This window comes from Prinia subflava, chromosome 1 (genome assembly GCF_021018805.1).
Source record: "Prinia subflava isolate CZ2003 ecotype Zambia chromosome 1, Cam_Psub_1.2, whole genome shotgun sequence".
NCBI lineage: Eukaryota > Metazoa > Chordata > Aves > Passeriformes > Cisticolidae > Prinia > Prinia subflava.
In genome coordinates, this window is record NC_086247.1 from 62,284,461 (window position 1) to 62,300,682 (window position 16,222).

At 41.5% G+C, this 16,222-nt stretch overlaps 1 protein-coding gene across 1 annotated transcript in view; it reads right to left on the reverse strand.

Moving 5' to 3' along the window:
- Nucleotides 1-2,119: 2,119 nt before the first annotated feature.
- GABBR2 (gamma-aminobutyric acid type B receptor subunit 2) overlaps nt 2,120-16,222 on the reverse strand; it is a 465,813-nt gene continuing 451,710 nt past the window's right edge. The window contains exons 18-19 of the mRNA XM_063398360.1: nt 9,635-9,752; nt 2,120-2,746 (exon numbers count right to left, since the gene is read on the reverse strand). Coding sequence (XP_063254430.1) covers nt 2,581-2,746; nt 9,635-9,752 — 284 coding nt within the window. The 3' untranslated portion in view covers nt 2,120-2,580. The remainder of the gene's footprint in view (nt 2,747-9,634; nt 9,753-16,222) is intronic.

Here is a 16,222-nt window from a genome sequence, read left to right on the forward strand (position 1 = left end):
ATTTGAAAAAGGTCTTAGACTTCACTCTTGGGTAGTGCAGTAATTGTATTTGAGGGCAGAGGCTCATCTATCTATTATCTCCAAGTGCAGACTGTTCAACAACTAGGATGTGTATTTTTATTGCATATTACATTTTTATTAAAATGTAGTGTTGTAGAAGGAGTCCTCTTTCTCCAAGGAGGCTTTTATATATACCTATGTTTATGTATACACACACACACTCTCATTAAAAATGATTTTGCAATGGGGGAAGAGGGCATTGAGTCCAAAAAGCTAAGTTTTATATATTTTATTCATAAAAACAGATTTGCAACAATTTATTAAAAATTGATCTCATGCAGTATAAGGTTATACAAGAAATTCTTCATTTACATTTTATTCTGGCAGTTCCAGTCTAGTTTAAAGCATTTGTGCACTAACATCATTGGAAAATGCCATTGGGGCACAGCCTCTTCATAAATTTACAGTACATTTTTGCTGCAGTATAAAAGAACAGAAACATTAAATAGCTATATTCACTTGGTTGGTCTTGTTATCTGCAGTAAAGTAAAAAAAAAATGTTATGGGAGAAACTACAGTATCATTGAGACAAAGAATGTACTGCATGGTTTAAACCTAATAAACATCACACAGTCAGTATTCACGAAGTTACAGACACACACACACACACTCACCTCCAATGGTCCGATACTTCTGAATTATTTTTTTTTCCTGCTAAGTTGGAATAATATTTCTACAGAGATCTTTGTGTATACATTATATACAATATTGTAATTTTCTCTTTTTAAAAATTAACATTCCTTTTAAAATAAACCAGGCCCTGATGATATTAATAAAGCAAGAGAATACTGTCAACACACATTGAGTGACGACGTCAGTGTTTAGTGCTTAAACAGAGTAATGAATTCTAGTTTATATGTGTTCATACTTACATGGTTTTTTGTTCTAAAAGCTACAGATATTTCCATAACCTCTCTTACTGTATGTGCCAAGTGAAATATTTTGTGATGCTCCTGATTGTAATATTTAGATACATATTCGTGTTGGTTTTGGCCACTATGAGGTGTGTTTTATTTTTAATGGAGATTTATGCTAGCTTGTCAAAGCTGCAGTTAAATCCCTCAGCTAATGAACCCCTTCAGCTGTGCTTCAATCATTGCTGATTCGTAAACCTTTGTATAAATGTCATTCCAAAGGTTTGGTCTGAGGGGCACAAGTGTTGATTAAAGAAAACTGAGAGCCCAGTGGGTGCTTCACGTGTTTTTTTCCCCCCTACTTTTAGCAACCAGCCCTGGCAGTGAGAGGATACATTTCCAGTCCCTTGGAAAAAGAAGCTGCATGTGTGTCTCACCTGTGCCTGAGGGTTTGGCTCCAGAGCTGGTCCAGACGGTACACCGCTATCATTCCTCCTAATTGCTTTGGTTCGGGAAAGGAGCTAAAGTATAAAAGTCATTGTTTTTTCACAGTCCTTTCAAGATTCAGGTAAAATATTCTATTGGTAAATTTGATTTGTCCTCTCCTATCCTCTACAGCTGTCACACGTACACAGGTACGAAGCAAACATAGTGTATATTCACATCCACGTGCCTGCAGGCTTTGCCCGCAGCAGCAAAGTGCTGTGCCCTACTCCCTCCCCCCCCAAGTCCACTAATTTAATTTGATTGTAATTATGTGTGACACAATTCAAACAAACTAGGAAAAACAATTCATCCTGTGGCATTAAGACTTTACTACCCATCTGTCCTCAGTTTCCTGAGTTATCAGCCCTAGGAGTTTTTCAGACACTTTAGTGTGTTATGGTTGGTGGTGTTTATGCTGAAATAGGTGCAGAAACTTAGCTAAAAATGAAGCTGCAGATGGTCAGCAGTCACTACCACTGCCCTGGAGGAGGGTCAAGTGCTCTGCTTGCAATCAGCAGCTCTCCAGCTGGTGGCAACTCAGAGCTGGAGCTTCAGGCTCTGCTTGGGTTACACATACAGCTGCAAGGTAAAGGTGACCCTGCTCACAGCACTGCAGAGTCTCAATGACACCGAGGAATCATTTCTCACAATTCTTCTTTCCTGCTAAACATCATCCCTGAAATGAAAAGAAGCAAGACTAACCAGTGCAGAATGTTTCCAGCGATTTAACACAACTCTTGTAAAAATGAGTGTATCTATTCCAACATGGTATAGTTTGACCACTACATTTTCCTTACATGGATACAGTATAGAATTGCATGTTCTCAGCAGCCACGTAAAGCTCAGTGACATTTGAGTGGTTTTTTTCCTAGTGTCTTTTTTGCAAGATCCATACATCCCAGCCTCCTTGTTGCTAGTAGAAATTTTGGAAGAAACATTTTTTCAGTGACTTCTAGGCGAAGAAATAAAAACTCCACGAATAAGGCTACAGATCAAACTCTTTGTGTCCTCCTTTGCTTTTTCACACGAGTTACGTGGGCACTCCTGTGACGAGGGCCTCAGCAGAAGTTTCTCTGCGGTAAGAGCCAATGTTACACGTTTGTAGCAGAGTTCTCGGTCGGATGTTTAGTCCAGTCATTGAGTACTTAAAAGCAGTTCGGGAAGCACTGATCTCGCCCTCCTACAGCCCCGACACCATCACTCGGAAGGAGGGCGGCACGTGTCTGTGCCGAGGGCTGGCGCTGGGGCTGACACACGGGCTGGCACAGCTGGCATCCACTCCTCCTATGGACGGCAGGTAGGCGTGGTGAAGGATGGGCAGCTGCAGGGACAGCCGGCGCTGTATGCTGCGGGAGAGACGCGAGAGGAATGTTAGCCAAGGGCAGCTGGAATGCATCACAGGCTGCTGCGAGGGAGCCCTCTGTGCCTGCCGCTAGGACCGACAGGGTTAATGCCAGGAGCGCTGCACTTGCTGATGCTGAACTGTGCCACCACGATGTTGTTTTCCCCGTGGGGAATTTTTTTCTGACAGGTTAGACATGACAAAGGAAACTCAGTGTGCTTTCTCAGCATGCCACAACCTTCTGAAGTTCCCAGCCACATTCAGGTTAATTGTTAGACTGCTGATACCAAGAAAAGGGGAAAACCTTAAGTTTGCAAAGAGGGTGTGTGGGTTGTTGACCACCCACCCCTTGCAAAGCCATCTACTGCCCGCAGAGCCCTGTTCAACTGTGTAGACATGCATGAGGTCACAGACTGAGTTTCAAGCCACGCATCACTTAGCACAAGGATGACAGTACTAAGGATGGCATTACTGCAACTCCAGCAACTCCAGCTAAAGCAAGCAGAGGTGCATGGCGGGAGGGATTTGGGACTGATGGCTTTTCCCTCTTTCAAGTAGTTCCCCTTTAAAGTTTGGGTGTGTGCTTTTGAGGTGATAAATGCTTTTGGATTCTGTCAGCCAGTGCTATGGGACTGAGGAGCTGGCGCACTAAAAGCAGGCCTGCCCAGCATCCACACAAAAATTCAGTGTTCCAGAACCCAACATTCTGTATCCATTTTCCCCTGTGGATTGACATCATGATAACTGGTATATATATATTTTTTTTTAAATAAATACTAAATCATGCTTACAGGTATCCCATCTAAGCCCTTTCTTGGAGAGGATGGTGCCATGAGAAAAGGGCTCTGCTATTACAGTGCTGTGGATATACTAGCACCTTTCACAAAATCAAAATCCTGTCGAGGTTTGCTAGTATAAAAGATGTTTTCAGTCATTTTATCATCAGGACGGCTTTGTATTTGGAGACATTCACCCTTGAAACACAGAGGCACTTTCTAAAGAGAAGAGGGACGTCAAAGTGACTGAGCTGAACTGAAGACTGGCTTTTGGATTTCAGAACAAAAATGCCCACAGAAAGCATTGTATCACAGAGTTTTGTATTGTATAACAGAGTTTTAAATTTATGTTTGCCTGTTATCTGATATAATGACAGTGTATAGAAAGGCCTTTACCAGAGGTGTTTGTTTGAAAGCTAGCTTTTGGACAACCTTTTTGATTCAAATGACATTTAATTGCTTTTTTGCCTTGTGTTAGGTAGCAAAGACATATACCAAGGCATCCATTGCACTGCTTGGGGATCAAGCAGTACAGCTTTTAAATTCAAACAGAAAGAAATGTAGTGTTCTTCTCTTCAGTTTCTTCACAACAAACTTTGGCTTGTTTATACAGAGGTGCAGTAGAAGTAGCTGTTGTCTGCCTACCCAGGAAACTCTTGCTCATAGTTTCTCCCCCTCAAACTCCTTTTTAAAGTTTCACACAATGTTAGTCCTCAGTGATGATCATTCTAGTGCTGGCAGTGCATTCCTGGAACTAAACAAAATCCATTCATTGTTATTTTGCTACTGTGCTCAGCTCTTCCTGGTGCTATCAATGAAGTCATGCCTTGTTCCCAGGGAGTGCAGAGGGGGCATGGCTCACTGTTTCTCTGTGCTGAATCCTTATGAGCCTGATGCTGTGGATTGTCATTCTGTCTCTTGTTGAGGGGTCAAATGCAGAATTGCCTGCACTTATTTTCCCACCAGTGGAAATGCTTACTTTGTTCAACTGTTATAGACTTCTCATTAAAGGGCTTTTTGAAGCTACTCCAAGAGAATCCAGTTGCATAATCAAGTGAATAGGATTTTTTTTCATCCATTTCAGTGTTAGCCATACCATGGACAAAGCATGTTTATTTAGCTAGGCCAATGGTGGCTACAGTGGGTGGCAAATTTTGCTTTAAGTGTACTTAGAAGTTTACTTTCACTTGAAAACTTGGTTCCTGGAATTGGGGCAGAGAACTGTAGCCTGGAGACTTGCACACAATTAAGACTGTAGATGAAACTCCTAGAGTGAAACATGAAACAAAACGAGTAGCAAAATCCAAATAAACCTGGTGTTTTCACCTGAAGTGAAAGTAAATTTTGTGCCTTGCCTCACTCTTTTTAGTTTTTTTTGGCCAATACCAGTGATTTTCCCTTCTTCCACTCCTGCCACATTTTGCCAATGCTTTGGGGAGAACCCTTGATATCAATACAGGCTGGAGGATGTGGGATTGAGAGCAGCCCTGCCCAGAGGAAGCTGGGGGTGATGGTGCATGAAAAGCTGGACATGACCCAACAATGTGCACTTGCAGCCTGGAAAGTTAATCATATCCTGGGCTATATCAAAAGCAGTGTGGCCAGCAACATGAGGAAAGGGATGCTGCCCCTCTGCTCTGCTGAGACCCCACCTGTAATATTGCATTCAGCTCTTCTCATAAGAAGAATGTGGACCTGCTGGAGCGAGTCCAGAGAAAAGCCGCAAAGAAAATCAGGGATATCTTCCATAAAAACAGAGAGCTGAGAGAGCTGGCGTTTTTCATCTTGGAGAAGAGAAAGCTCCAGGAGACCTTAAAGCTGCCTTCCAGTACCTAAAGGGGCCTCACAAGAAAGCTGGAGAGAGGCTTTTTACAAGGGCATGGAGTGAGAGGATGCTGTGTGAAGTTTAGACAAAACAGGGTAGATTTAGACTACATTAAAATAACGAATTTTTATGATGGGGGTGGTGAAACACTGCCACAGGTGGCTCAGATGCCCCATCCTTGGAGACATTCAAGGCCAAACTGGACAAGGATTTGAACAACCTGATCTACTTAAAGTTGTCTCTGCTCATTGCAGGGGGATTGGACTAATTAACCTTTAAAGTTCCCTTCCAGTCCAAACCATTATATGATTCTAGGAATTTGTTTCAAGTTGTCCATACTATATAGATAAGTATGTGAAAGCATAGATATGGCCAAGTGTTTTACAGAGGTAATGGTTGGTAATAATGGGTCTGGAATCACAGGCACCCACCAAAGGAGATGGACAGCAAAGATGATTCCACACACAGAGCACCCACTCATCAGGATTCTGTGTTAGGGCAAGTGTCCTCAGCTCTGCACAGAAGTACCATTTCTTAGGGAAACATAAAATCAGGAAAACCTTGGCTTCCAATGTCAATGCACACAGGAAAACAATGCAATGCACATGTAATACACAATACCACAAGGAGAGCCACGGCACTTGAAATATATTTTGGTTTTGTTATAGAAAACTGCTAATAAGGTCCATTGGTAAGCAGGAGGACTGAAACAAATTTGCTGCAACAGTCACACATCTGAAATTCTGTTGGAGTGTAAACTGTGTATAAGCTCTCAGGGATTATTTCAGTTAATTCTGCAGCACATTAATGTTGATTTTCAGCAAATGCAGGAGAAGCTCTAAAATACTACAGTAAAGCAAGATGTTCTACTACCAAGTGAACTAACCATTCTAAACCCACGTTACTTTAATGACACATTTGAGTATGATCATAGATAGATCACAGATAAACCACTCTCAGTGAAGAAAACAAATAAACGCTTGTTCATGCTGAGGCATATGGCTACAGTACAATAATCCAGTCACAACCAACTTTTTTGAATGAGAATTTTTGTTACTTAAATTAACATAACTGACTCCAATTATGCTTTGAAGTCATGCTTTGAAGGTTACAAAAACCCCTGCATATAGAAATAGTCTATTAAGATCACAAGTTTTAGTGGGGTCCCGCAGAAATCTGTCATCACCTCTGCTTAGAGATCTGGAAGACTGTTACATATTGTTGCTGTTAAAATGAGAATGGAATAAATTTTAATGGTGCCAAAAACGAATGACCTGCTGGGTGTAGGTCACTGAGGAGAAGGGACAACATGCAGGAATGAAAGCGCATAGATGGGTGTCTTTAAGGCTCACAGAAGATAAACCACTGAACGTGGCCATCATGCACATAAGCTGACTGATGTGATCTTTAGATAAGCAGGACTGCCCATCAGGAAATATGAGCAGTTTGATGCTCATCAAAGCAGATGACTTTACCTGAGAGACAACTCATCCTACTGGGAAAAGAATTACATCTATTTTAAACTGGTTCAGGCTCATCTCTGGACCTGAGATGAGCTGGCACAGTACAGTGTCTATCCACACAGCTAAGCATCCCCCAGGATTGTTGCTGAGCATTATCTGGGAGAGTACAAATGGATACAGCTGTGTTGGGGAGTATGCTAAAAAATGGGAAATCAAAGTGCAGGGCTTGTGCCTGTGCACTGGCACCGCTTTGCCTGCTATAGGAGGTGTTAATTTATACTCTGTAGACAGTGTAAACAGGAAAGAAAGCAGTCAGCATCCACTTTTTGCTCTTCTTATCTGATGGTCTGACTGGGTATGGAAAATTTTACATGGCAGTATGGAAAAACCTACCTAGCAGGGACTAGCAAGGGAACGGAGAATCATCTATATTCATGCTCTAAACCTGCTTTACAGTCATACAGACTGCATTTTCCCTAAGTACAGGGTCCTAAATCTCAGCCAAGCACAAAAAAATTGTTTTCCACAGTGTAAACATTACCTCATCAACAAATGTGAAACAACTTCCTGCATTGCTGCCTGAGGTGTGTGTATACTGCTGTGCCTTTACTTTGGGCACAGGTGTAGAATAAGGGATCTTACAATGAGTCAAATGTAGCACTAATGGTAAGAAAGAATGAAAAAATCCCAAATCAGCTCTTTTCTGGACTCTTTAAGAGCTTTCATACAGAAGATGCCAGTTCTCATGAGTGCTGACAAGCACAGGAAGCTGGAACGATTTTCCCCCCCCACAGCCATTAAAGAGTTAAAACTTATGCAGGCAAACGATTTTCTTGACATCCTCCTTTCACAGGTTTATGACCAAGAAGAAATCTTTTTCAGACTAATGTCCTTGAGATTTGTGTTCAGGAATAAGAAATAAGTTTCTCAGACTGTGTGACTACCTATCAGATACCCCATGTACAAAGTGAAATGAGAAAGACAGAAACTACAGCTTGTCTTTACCTCCTTTTTTTTTCTTTTCTGGCAAAAAGTTATACATTTATCAACCACCAAAGGACAGAAGTGCTGCCAGACAAGTTGAAAAACAAGCCTAGAGGTGCAGAATGATATCTTAAAGAGTACAAACTTTGGATAAAGGCAATCTCTTGTCAAAAAGAGAGAAGTCCTGAAGACAGCTCTACTTCTCCTCCCTGGTAGATCCACTGTGTCTGGGCACTGTGGCTTTGGCACTCATTTTCAGGGAAGACACTGGCCCTTGGAACCTGGCACAGCCACAGCTGTGCAAATGCTGAATGACATTGTTTAGATTTAGCAGGACTTTATTAATGGCTTTCCATAAATGTCAGAGACTGTTCAGATTTGTACTGACCCACTCTCTGGAACCTTTAGGAAATCTCAGTCTTCTCATCAGTTATCACTAGCCTAGAGGAAGTTCTGTCATCACCAAATGTTTTTCTTCTTCTTTGTCTGTATTAAATCTGTATCGAGACAATTGGATTATCTGAGTGTCTGTCTATTTCTTAGCATCTTTCTTTATGTAAGTGGGCCACATGTGGATGAGGCTGCATTCACACTACATTATTTCTGACAAATGGTGCTGAAAAAAACCCAGGCCTTTAATAGCTATGCATTAAAGCACCCGGCTGACCCCATGAAGTCATGAGAGCTCTCTCAGCAAGAGCCCTGCTTTTGTGAAATTACAAGATATTTCATCTACTGTGGGATTTCCTTTTGGTGCATATGTGTGTGTGAATTAGCTTCTTTGCAGGTTTGGGTTGGGTTTTTTCTTTGAGTGCAAGGACAGATTTAGAATTCCACATGTTTTTCCTGCTCCAGGTAGTACAAGACAGTCGCTACTATCTGCAATCAGGGTTGCTGTTGCTGATGTAACGTGACTCATTCTAGTAATCTGTTTAAATTATTCTGTTTTTAAATAAGATTTTAAATTGCCCAGCAGTCTGACAGCTATTAGCTCAGACACTGATGAAGTGATGCTGGTGTAACCAGGCTGCTGTGGGGAAACGGCTGATCCGGGCACACGCGAGAGGCCCACGGCAGCTCCTGCTCAGCCTGAGGAGGGTAGGACACCACTTTATGGTATGGGTTCCTAGAGAGAAAAGCTGACACCAGAAGACTCTTTCCCCTCTGTAAATCTAGCCAGCGTTTTGTGCCATCCTCTCCTTGTGGCTGCAGCATTGTTTCTAAGAGAAACTACTTAGTGCAGGCTTTCCTGTGCCAAAACTCAGGTCCAGCTGCTATGGCAACATTGAAAAGCCCTGAGGACATTTTTTATTCCTCATCTAGCTAAAGAATGTAGGAGAACAAAATGTCTATGTACACTATGAACCTCTCTGGCTGGTGTGTGGAAGGACTTGGACTTTTGACAAGAGTCATTAGACATTTCTGCACATATGTGCATCCTTTCTCCTCCACACAATGGTGGTTGGGCACAGCTCATCCTGTAACTCTCTACAGAAACTTTGGACATCATGCTATGTTTCCAGCAAGAGAAAAGAAGCATGTTGATTTTCCTTTGGGGCACCTTGGGATCTACATCCCCTGATATCCTTTAAGTTCCATTTGGGTGGTGAGCTGGTGGCAGGGAGGCATCACAGTACAACGTTGCTGCCTACTGGTGCTTCAGGAGGTGCCATTCACATGCCCCGTGGCTGATGTTTAAGGTTCTCTCTGTAGCCTGGGCTGGCTGAAAGGGGGTTACAGTGAAGGTCTTTCCATAAAAAATGCACAGAAGGGAAATACAGGCTTTGATGAAATGTAATAATTTAAATTAACATCTTGTCAGCAAGGTAATGATGTATACTTACTGTTCTGGAGAGTTGATGTCTTCTATGGGATCTTTGCTTGTTCTGGAAGGGTCTGATGAGCCCCACTGTGCTGGTGGATTTTGATCAAGATGATTTTTCAAAATGGCTTTCTCACCATCTGGATAGACAACACATTCAATTTTACTTTACTGTGACCACGAGACCATTTAAACATTGTTTCATTTTAACTTTTTCCAGATATCCATAATGCCACAAAGTAAATTCATACTATCTATATTCCAATATAGTTTCAAGTTTTGCTGTGAGAGTTTGGTACTGTTATGTTTTGGATGTTGAGCTACTCCACAGGAACCACCATGAAGAAATAGAAAAGTGACAAAAATGACATCATGCTCTCTCATCTACGGACTACATGAAAAGATAATTTAACTACACTGTTCTTCAGTCAGAAACTGTAACCTTTTCATAGGCCCTCCTTCTGAAGACTTTTCCTAGAAGAACTATAATCTCATTGATGTATAAACCCTTGGTACTCCTGTGATCACACAGGCAATTAAGTGCTGTCATTTGCCTATCTGTTACTGCTATCATTTTTAGCACGGAAATATGATTCACATAAGTTGCACTGGTCCAAAAGCTGTCTGCAGCAAGGACAGCTAAGGATGTCATTACACTTTTTTCTTTTCTGAATAGTGACAACAAAACAATCATAATTCTTGATTCCCCTGGGTGTCCTGGGACTCCCTGGCTAGCTGAAGCCCATGGCATGACTCCACCTGAGAAACATAGGTGAACACAGACATTTTAAGCAGATCCTTTCTGTTCCTGCCTGCTCTTTCTGTGGTAAGCCAAATAAAATCACACAGAAAGCATCTGAATAATGAGGGCAGTTCACAGTTTTCATAAATAATTACAGAGAGCTCCAAATCCATCACCAGCAGTTGTTTGCCACACAAACAGAGAAGCAGTGATTGCTGCAGGCATTGAGGCAGCATGGAAGAGAAGTCTGAGGTAAATTCTTGAAGAGGGTACTGGAGAATTTGAACACAAAATTTGGTATGAGGGGGAAAAACAGGAAAAGAGAGAAGAGAAAAGGGAAACAGCGTGAAAAAGCTGGTACATTTTGAAGGGTTAAGGTTCTTTGTTGTTGTATTCATGTTCAGAAGCCCCAAATAATGCTTAGCTCCCAGCATGCTAGGAATATATATGTTATCAACAGGCACTGGGGGTACAAAACAAGGAGCAGAAACACAAACTGAGGAAAGAAGCTGGAATATTGAATGTTTTGAGGACAAACTCCAACATCAGTAATTGCCCTCCCAGCAAGGTGATCCCTGGCATTATTTGATAGCATTCACTTCCTGCTGTGAAAAACCTAACAAGCAAGCACCAAGCATGTGTAGGTGAGGAGGCAGCAATGTGCAGACATGGGGATCACTACAGCTCAGAAGAGGAGACAAGATTTTTCACTGATGTTGCATTGAAGAGAAGGATCTAGGTGTAAAAGGAGGTGACCAGAACACAGGAAGCTGCTTCGGCTGGGGCAAGAAAATGTCTAGAGCAGTAGAAGAGAGCTAAGGAATTCAGCTGCAGCAAGAAGAGTGCTTAAAATTAAAAGATGGCAGGATTCATTGATGGTTTAGATGTGAAAGGAGTACAGCAAAGAGTCAAATCTGACAGTGGCTAAGATAAGCAATGAGTTCTATCATCTCAGGGCAGCCTGAAGTTTGCTGGTGTGGCATTTGCTGTCACAGGAGTTCAGTTTTTATTTTCTGTACATTGCATTTCTTTGTATATCCAGTTTGACATTTGCATAAAAATCTTGTGATGTCTATAAACAGACATGTAGAAAAGAACACTTTTTACTTCCATGATTAAAACCAACATTCAGTCCTGAGCTGATCTAAGCTGACAATGGAAACTGATGACTTTTTGATATAGAGCAAAGTAAAAATTTGAGTAACCTTGTAATTAGGGATGGAAAAGCTCTAAGATTTAATTATTTTAGGGTTCTAACTCCTTTGGCCAAGATAAGCAATTTAACGTTTTACAAAGCCATTAAAGATACCATTCTTTATCAAATGATTAGAAAATGCAACTGCTGCTGTTTGGGAGTATGTTATTTAGTAGAATAATCTGTGTTGTACACACCAAAGGAGTTTCACGCACTTTCAGATGTGCTGTGAGAGAGGGAGAGAGAGAAGGAGGTGGTCCTTGTCAAAAAGGTGGGGGATTTAGTTTAGAGTAGAGCAGAAATCATATATTCTCTTCCTACTCACCTCTCAACACCAACTGCCCATATATCACCGTGTGTTATTCTTAATAGACTCTTTTCTACCACTCTTGCAGATGACTTGCCCTTAATACATTGCATAAATTTCTGCATATAAGGCTACCAAATGCAAGTTTTACTGTATATGTATAAAATACAGACAAAATGCACATAAAATTGTCATTTTTTTTCCTTTTTCATTTGCTTCTTTCAAAATTAAAACCAAAAAAAGTTAGGTAATTCTTATTTGTTAAGCATTTTGGTAGAGGACTTGTTAGGTTTTTATTTTGCAGCTATGGAAACTAGAATATCTTTATTTTTCATTTACCTTTAATTTAAATAATGAAGAGCAAGATTCTCACTTAGTCATATGCTTCTGGGAACTGGAGCTTAAAGAAAAAACGCTATTGCCATATGCACTTAAAAAACTTAAGGGTTTAGAAAACTAGTTTGATAAACGTGAACCACTGCAAGAAAAGAAAACAAGAGCAGTGGTGAACATTTGATTTCCCAGTTTCCCCTGGAAAGTGTAGCAGTGTTTTTGATACTTCTCCATTTGCTCTTCCTCTGTCCATTAAGTATGCCACTAGGAAAGCGTTCTTCATTCTCAGGGCACTGTCTGCCACTGCAGATTCCACCCAGTAAATTGCAACGGGATGATGTAACTACCTTTTAAAATGAAATTACATTAGCCAGAAGCACCTTCTAAATAATTTTCACCTTTGTAGACCTCAAACCGGAACTCAGAAGTCTGGGTAAGTGATGGCTGAGCACTTTCCATTCAGAAAGCTGTCAGGAGAAAAGACAAATACATCTCAAGGGCCTCACAGAGCACTCAGCGATGGGCTCATTATAAAACAGCTCGCTGCCAGTGGTCGGCGAGAGCCAGGAGGCTTCAGCTCGGGACCTTTGCCTACCTGTAGCAAAGAAACAGCTTCCATTTACAAAGCTCTGAGCTGCAAGAGCACACCTGATGCAGGCTGCCCAGGGGCTCAGCGAGGAGGTCACTGCTCCCAGCTGCTCTCCTCTCCCTCTGCCAGGGGTGACCTATAATCACTCTGCAACCTCTGCTGCCAAAATTACCTGGGCAGGCTTAACTGCACCATGCATTTTAACAACTCTCATTCAGCTGCAGGCAGAAAGCACCAGGTGACTGATGATGCTTCAATTTCTTCCAAGAGTTTAGAAAACATATTTTTTTTAACTAGAGGCTTGTTTTGTTGATGTTTGTACGCTGCAGCTTTATTGAACATCTTCATCATTACGCTTTAGTGGCAATATTCGTCTGATGGCTTAGAACTGGATGATGGAACTGCTCTTCATTCAATATCTTTCAATTCTACTGTTGTTTCTCTTTGCTAGAAAGCATATATAATGCTCCACAAAGAAGCAAGCATGGCTTAATAAGGACTTATAAGATCTGGCAGAGGTAACTTTGGTGATTTACTAAAGAGCTCAGGAAACTTTAAAGCTAGAGGTAGATTTTGAAAACCTGCTGTAATTTTTCCCAGTTCTGTTGTTTGGACCGTGAAACATGACTAGCCAGTCTCTGTTTTTCATGTCAATAGGGTGTTACGAAAGTAAACTGAAAGGAAAAAATTAAATGATCACATTGTCTGCTAGGTAATCAGAAAAAAAAGTTCTCCTGAAGTAAGCACACTGCACTGGCTATCTAAATCATAGCTTCTGATAGTTGTGTTTTGAGAGGAAGATTTTTTAAAAAGAAAATCCAGCAAGATTCTGCTCTGATTTATATTACTTTATATCAGAAGAAAATCCCTTTACTACAGATTCATTTCTGTGCAAGAAAGGGCAGCTACTGAACCTCTGACAGGTTGGTCTCCCTGGTGAAATAGAAACAAGCTCCAATTTCAGGATTGAATCCATTTGTTAGGCTTCATAGAAACTAGCATACATATCTCTATACATCTCTATAAAGAAAGGAACTATATCCTTGCTTCAAAACAGCATCTCTTTAAAGGAGTTATTTCTGAAAGCCCTTACCTTTGAATCTATTTTTCAATCTCAACCTTTATGCTTGAATCGAACTTCATAGAAATAATATTTCCCCCATCTATCACAGATGCACTTTGTTTTGCTTTGCATTTGTGAGCAACATGCCTTTGAAATCTGTTTTTCTTTGAGCTGCTTTTACATGGGGAAAAACTAACACCAGGAAACATCGGAGTGGGGTGACAAGTGACAGTATGTAGGCATATCTGACATGTAAATGAATGCTCCCAGCCCATTTACAGCAATGAGTAAAGACTGCTTTCTGGCTTAAAACAGACAAGGTTTTCTGAGCAAAGAAGGTGCCTGCAGAGAGAGAACCTGCAAAAAGGGGTTGCTCATAAGAGGAGACTGTGGCAAGGCTGTCTCTTGCTGCTTCTGTACATCCCATAGAATGTCTGACATGCTCCTCTGAAATGTACTGGCCAAGGGAGAGGGAGATTCTTCTGCAGGATTTCTTCTGAGCTTTGATTTATATGAAACTCTTTCAATCCATGATTTTGTGAATTATGTCACACGGAAATAATTTCATGTATTAAAACATCAAAAAGGAGTCAAGTAGAGTAAGATAGTAAGATTCCAAATGTAGCAAAATTTTCTAGCGCCCACCCCCCCCCTCCCCCACTTTACACAGCATCCCAGTTGAGGCACCTGTCCTCCTTTATTTCCAAATGTCAGCCTGGCAAACACAGCCGTGCCTCCAAGCCCGACTCTTCTTGCTGAATGGCTCTGTCAGTGACAGGGATGGCCAGAGCCAAGGGCTGGCCTCCCCCACATCCCATTCCCTGCCACTAACCCAGGCTTTAATGTGGCTCTGCCACTCCAGCAAGGCCACCAGATCCCACAAATACCAGGGGAGAAGTTAATGTTGCCCTGTGCACAGAGCTGAGGTCACTAGCAGGCACAGTGACTCAAAGTCATGCGAGGAATGTATGAAATGAAGTTAAGGGGATGCCCTTTCAAATTCAGCTGGGGAAGCCATTTGAAGTCTCAGAGCCACAGTCCACGGAGCGTGCTGAAAACTGCTTGACCACTCAAAGCTATGTAGCAGTGCAGCTAAAAAGCCTGCATTAAAAGAAAGCAATCAAGCCATAAACCGCAAATCCCATTTTCCTAATTGCTTTTCTTACACAGCCAATTGCTGTAGATGTCTCAGGGACATTATGGATTTCTGAACAAGAGATGAGTGTCTCAAAGAATATCTCTTTAAATGAGATGTACTGAAATGTGCTGTGAAGAAGTAGACCCTGTGCCAGCAAAGAGCTCCTGGGATACACCAGGAGCTGCTGCTGTTAATAACTAACCAGGAATCCCAAAGTTATGAAACCCTGCCTGAGGTCAGGCAGATATAGAAGTTCACAGCTGTTTCTACCTATTTTGGCTGAAGTAATTTCACTTTTGAATCTTAAAGCCATATGTTTGATGAAAATAAGGGTGATGGGGAAGGAAGAGACAAATCAAACAAACTCCTTTGGCACTTAGCTGTAGGAATTAGGATTTTTAACTCTGGGCAATTTTTACAGATCAGAAGCCTACTGAAGTGTACTATGACATTAAAGTTTGATTAGGGCTTGTTCAAGATGCATTGCCTAAATCCCCAGTTATGATCTGTTCTGTGAAGAGCAGTGCTGTGAGTTTGTGTAAGCAATAGCAATGGGGTTGCACTACATGGCATTCTCTGTGGGAGCTCCTCCAGAACAGCAAGGTATTTTACAAAAACAATTCACACAGAAGTGAACCACAAAACGAATGTGGCAATTATCTGCTATGATTTTTAGCTCCAAGTCAGCTGCTATTTTGAGCCTCTCTCTTCACTGTCCTGTTCCTGCTCTCCCAGCTCACATTTTTCACAAGATCAAGGATGGCACAAACCTCATCATCACCTTAAAACCAATATTGGACTGGTTTCCCCAGTTGCGTGGTGGGGATGGGAGAGATGGTCACTTCTAGGTCACACTAATAGATTATTTACAATTCTGAGGCTTCACTCAAGTACCACCAGGGATGCATAATTTCAAGTTTCTGTACTTTCCTTTACTGAAAGCTCATGAAATGCACAGCTACAGAAAGCATAGCCATGTCATTTAGAGTTAGCTTTCCTGTAGCCGTAAGGGCCAGAATTTTTTTAAGTACCATTTAAGTGATGTCTGTTTGAATCTGCACAGCAGCAGCAGCATGACTCAGCAGCATGAATTCTCCAAAGCCTTGTTATTTTGATTGGAATGGCAAATTTCTGTTAAACACATAGACTGACTATTGGGAATGGGTGCAGTGAGAGGAACAGACAGGAGATTCAGATGTAGATAAGGGCCAGGGAAATGTGGAAAGATAAGAGGAAGAAGAAA